The sequence below is a fragment of the Rhinichthys klamathensis genome, unplaced genomic scaffold (genome assembly GCF_029890125.1).
Source record: "Rhinichthys klamathensis goyatoka isolate OS25496 unplaced genomic scaffold, OSU_Roscu_1.1 h1tg000009l_1, whole genome shotgun sequence".
Classification (NCBI taxonomy): Eukaryota; Metazoa; Chordata; class Actinopteri; order Cypriniformes; family Leuciscidae; genus Rhinichthys; species Rhinichthys klamathensis.
In genome coordinates, this window is record NW_026606562.1 from 5,409,080 (window position 1) to 5,414,144 (window position 5,065).

A 5,065-nucleotide genomic window follows, 5' to 3' on the forward strand; every position below is an offset into this window, starting at 1 on the left:
GGTATTGCATGGCACTTTAATTCAATAAAAACATGGTTGAACATGGCATTAGCTGAAATATTTATGGCTTTCAGTTTGCTGTGAAATATCTAATACTTAGCATATCATAAAATATCACACACTTGTTGAGAACACCGATAGCCTACTCAAATGTTAACATCACAGAAGACAAAGAGGAAAAACTCTTCACTGGGTCAATGTGCAGACCACTTGTCTAGATGCAACACTTTTTCTGAAGCAGACCAAACCACACCCATTATCATGTGCACTTGGACAACACCAGAGCTTTAGTTATTTGTTCTGTGCTTGATCTACCGCTATGAAATAAGTATGAGGTCAGCTGTATACTTGTGTGTATTATTTTGGCAGTTTTAATGTAACATAGGTGCTATTGACTGGAACGGGATGAATATTTGTACACAGCATGGAACTGTCCACCTCAGCATGCTGAAAGAACAAAGAGGAAAAGAGTATTCGATGGATGAATGGATGGATGATAGATAGATAAATAGATAGATGTTGCATAATGTACCTGTAATTGATTTGGATCTAGATGCTGTTGTAAATCTGGTGTCAGCTGTACGTCAGTATTATGCAGTTGTTGTTCTGCAGACCTTCTAACAGCACAAACCTTCAAAAGTCCTGAGAATGGAATACAATAAATGAAATGAAATAATGTATGTAAACAATTAAGTTTCATACTCATCATTAGTAGTCCCACTGGGGGGTACTGTATATAAGCTCAAGTTGAAGTTGCTTCCTCGAGCCGATCCACTGCGGACTGCAAGCCAAATACGCTTAACCTCATTAGCTTAAAGATTATATGGGCAAAGGAACTCGTGAAACGCTTGCAGCATTGTGTTGATCTTTTCACAGATGCAACCCCTACACCGTACTGGCACATATTAGCGATATAATGTATCATATCTGTTGATATTTTTATTGTGCTTGCTTATTTCCTCTATATTTATTTATGCCATCATCCAGCTCTTACTTAATGTTAATCTTTAAAACACCAATCATTTATGTTAACTGTTAAAAGTGATCTTTAGCAAATCTCAAAATGAATAGCGTTGCTATTTTGAGGCAACTGAAGTAGACTGCGCCATTGACCAACTGAAACCTGGTCTAAAGTCAATGGTGCAGTATTTTTTGTTATTTAAAGAACACGTTAGTAATGTGCGCCTATAGTCGGGTCCACAACGCGCGTACACTCTGCTTATTACACACTCTGCTTATTACACACACAGGGACGCGCAACAGCACTAAAACATGCCAAATATTCAAAATAAAAGGATTACAATGTAGAAGATTATTATTGTGTACATTAAGATATGGTGGAATTCGGCTTGGCCCGTAGATGGTCTGCTTTCGCGCTCGCGCACGAGCAGATCCGTTCCGTTTCCTCACTGAAGATCCGCTTACAAATCCCGCCATGTAAATAGCGAATTCGCCATGGCGCGAGCGCAACTGGCTTTTAAAGGGAATGGGACATGAGACTCTGATTGGTTTGTTGAACATTACGTCCAAAACACACTTATTACTCATTGAGAGAATAGGGACAACCCTTTTAGACCATGCGCCGGGAGCGCAGACCATTTTTCCTGCGTTAAACTATAGCAAAAGTGGATTCGGACAAGCCTTAAGTGCACTTGCTTTAGACCATGCGCTTAGATCGTTAAAATGGGCTCTATGCACGGGGGTATTCCCGGTGAAGGTCTAAGGATGGTGGATTACTTCCGCCGATCGTAGAGTCCAATGCTATACCGAGAATTTATATTGGTTTTTATACTCTATTGCTATACTAAAGAAACGTTAGTCACAAAAACAGACAAAACAGACACCCCTCATTTTGTTTATGCTTCTTTGTTTATTATATTATGAATTATTTAATTTATATATTGATGATATTTTCAATGTTTCTCAATTGGTTAAATGTGTATTGTACGCTGATGATACAAATATTTTCTATAGTAACGATAGTTTGGAGCGACTGATTAGCGTTATAAACAAAGAACTAAGTAAATTTAAAAAATGGATGGAAAGCAATAAATTATCATTAAACCTAGATAAATCCAAAGTGATGTTTTTTGGAAAGTATCAAGCTGATTCGCAGAAAATGGTTGAGATAGATGGAGTACACATTGAAAATGTTCAGGAAATAAAAATTTTAGGTGTAACGTTAGACAACAAGCTAAGTTGGAACGCCCACATCAGACATATAACAACTAAAGTCTCCAAAAGCCTTGCCATAATAAGTAGAGTTAAGCATATCCTTGATTATAATGGACTCCATACCCTGTATTGTGCTTTAATACAGCCATATCTAACCTACTGTGTAGAGGTATGGGGCAATAATTACAAAAATGTAATACAGTCACTTTTTTTGCTACAGAAAAGAGCTATACGAATTATACACAAGGCCGCCTATTTCGAACACACAAATCCTCTCTTTCTCAAATCAAAGCTATTAAAAATGAAGGATCTTGTAAAATTATATAATGCACAGTTCATGTTCAAAGCGTATCACTATTTATTACCTGTGAACATTCAAAATATGTTTTCTCATAAGGAGCAGTCGTACAGTTTGAGAGGATTTGGAAACTTTGTGGTCCCAATGGCGGGTTCCACCAGGAGGAGTTTCTCTATGTCTGTTTGTGGGGTTACTTTGTGGAATAATCTGGGGCTTGAATTAAAGCAGTGTCAAGGCATTCACAATTTCAAACGTCTTTACAAACGAAAGGTCTGGTTCCATTACAATGACAATAAGGTTTGATTGTTTCATGTTGTGTGGATTTTTGGATTAGTTGTTATTTATTTACCCTTGTGGTATTCCGTCTACCATTGTTGGTAGTTGTTCGTCATTATGTACTCTTGTGGTATTCCATCTACCATTGTTGGTATTTGATAATCATTGTTATGTACCCTTGTGGTATTTCGTCTACCATTGTTGGTATTTGATAATCATTGTTACCTGTGGAAATATCTGTATATTATTAATATGTATGGTATGAATGTATGGTTTTGACCTGTGCAACCACTGTTTCTAAATGAGGTATTATTATTACTATTATTATTATTCTTTTTTTTAATATATTATTTTCTCTTTGAGATTATTGCTGAAGGAAGCAGCCTTTATTTGTTTGTATAAATTCTTTTATAGATTGGGGTGGGGTTTAATAAGTTTTACTTCTTCCCACTCCATTTTCAAGCATACGTGTATAATTTGTTATTATTGTGTATCTTTTCTGTTGTCACACTATTTTGCTTGAAATAAATAAATAAATAAATATTAAATAAACATAACTATATATAAAATTACATCTAAACGTATTAAAGTTTCGTTTCAAAGACGAGAGGACAGTAAATTTTGAAGACTCTGCCATAATCCCGTTTTCCTCGGTTTTCCTCCGCTTTAAATCTCCCCAACCGGAAACTGAAGAGCAGCCTTGCGTCAAATGCGTAACTTATGCGTGCATGTAGCCTATAGGGCCCTTTAATGTTGTGATGCCTACATTATATTTTCAATTAAAAAATATTGAAATTTAAATATAGAAGTTTAATATGGGTTATCAGCCATAACACAAAAATAATCAGCTTATCGGTACCGCTGCAATTATCTGTGTGATTTTACCTACACTGATGAAAACTCACCTATAACCACAATGACCAAAACAGCATTGAACAGAGCAGATACGAGAGTAAGAGTCTGCCATGACGTCTGATTCTGCTGAATGTACTTCACCACCGTCTGATTCTGCTGAATGTACTTCACCACCGTCTGATTCTGCTGAATACACTGTTCGACTGTATGATTCTGGCACTCAGTTAGTGGAGTTGGTTCTGTAAAGAATGAATTAAGCTATGTGTTAATAATCTCAAAATAATCACTATACTGAACAATATGACTAAAAGTGTACTCACGAATGATGTGTAGTCTGGTGGGATTGCTGAATTGTGGATCTGGGTCTGTGCTCATACAGTAATAAACTCCTAACTCATCAATAGTGACATTATTTATGAAAATATGATGTTTCGAGTCCACTGAATATTTAAGGCTGAATCTTTTATTGAAGTAAAACGGAGGTGAGTTTGAAAAAGAGCGCATTATTAGAACCGAAGAATCTTGACGTTTTAGTAAAAACCAATAAACCTCTTTTTCATCAAGATCACAGTTTATGGTCACATTTTCCCCAAAATCTGTTAGTTGATTTGTTAAAGTCTCTGCAGCTTGACACCAAATAAGCAGATCTACAAGATAAAAAAAAATCAAAGAATAATTTTTAAAAAAATTCACACATATTTAAATTCCTTATCATTATTATGCAACCAAGTTTTCATGTATCAAGAGAAATTAATATAGTGCAGTGTGTCCAAACATTTGACTAAATACATTAAATAAAGTTACAGGAATAAAGCACATGAAAAGCTGTTCAAAATGCTCAAAGATACTTACAGAGATAAATCTGAATAATCATGTTGTAGTTGTAAATAAACACTTGGATATGAAACCCGGGTCCCTCGAGACAGCGATAAACTCTTGCACAGAGCAAAGAGAGGGAAAGTTCAACCACGTCAAGCACAGGAAGTCAGGTTTGCTCTGACCCATCATCTGCATTTCATAAGTGACTGAGTGGAGATGTAGTATAAACCTAGATATTTATAGAAAAACATTGGGGAGCAAAATGTATTTTGGTGGGATTATGAGTCAGAAAAAAAACTTGAATTGAGACAAAGAATTAATAAAACATTGCAGTTAATATTAAGGCATCCAACCCCTGAAGATGAGCATGTTTTCATCTGAAAGATGTATTTTTTGAGCATTTGCTCATCTCCGATATGTCTGAGACTCTTCCTGTCACAAATATACATTTAGATTTGAAATGTCTTTAAAATGTTTGATTTAAAATGTATGTAAAACTGTTTATTTTGCATATTATGAACAGATGATTATTAGATGTCTGTATACAACAAATGTTTTTTGCTAAAAGATGACTTGTGTGCTATCTGCAAATGGTGGAACATGTCATTATTCGGAAATATAGAGTGTGCAGGAGCCAAATGT

General features: G+C 35.5%; 1 protein-coding gene across 1 annotated transcript; it reads right to left on the bottom strand.

Moving 5' to 3' along the window:
* LOC130094342 (uncharacterized) lies at nucleotides 1-4,599 on the bottom strand. The gene is made up of 5 exons (XM_056260628.1): nucleotides 4,457-4,599; nucleotides 3,925-4,251; nucleotides 3,655-3,843; nucleotides 533-642; nucleotides 1-447 (listed from the first exon to the last, which is right to left on the bottom strand). Exons 1-5 carry the CDS (start codon nucleotides 4,476-4,478, stop codon nucleotides 358-360), a joined length of 738 nt encoding a protein of 245 aa, XP_056116603.1. The 5' UTR covers nucleotides 4,479-4,599; the 3' UTR covers nucleotides 1-357.
* Between the last annotated feature and the right edge of the window lie 466 nt (nucleotides 4,600-5,065).

Excerpts from the sequence above, each read along its gene's own strand:
- LOC130094342 (XM_056260628.1), bottom strand. The coding sequence starts at position 4,478 with ATGATTATTCAGATTTATCTCT. Across the intron at positions 3,844-3,924 it reads CACCAGACTACACATCATTC|AACCAACTCCACTAACTGAG; the intron begins GTGAGTACACTT and ends CATTCTTTACAG. Across the intron at positions 643-3,654 it reads TTTGGTCATTGTGGTTATAG|GACTTTTGAAGGTTTGTGCT; the intron begins GTGAGTTTTCAT and ends TTCCATTCTCAG.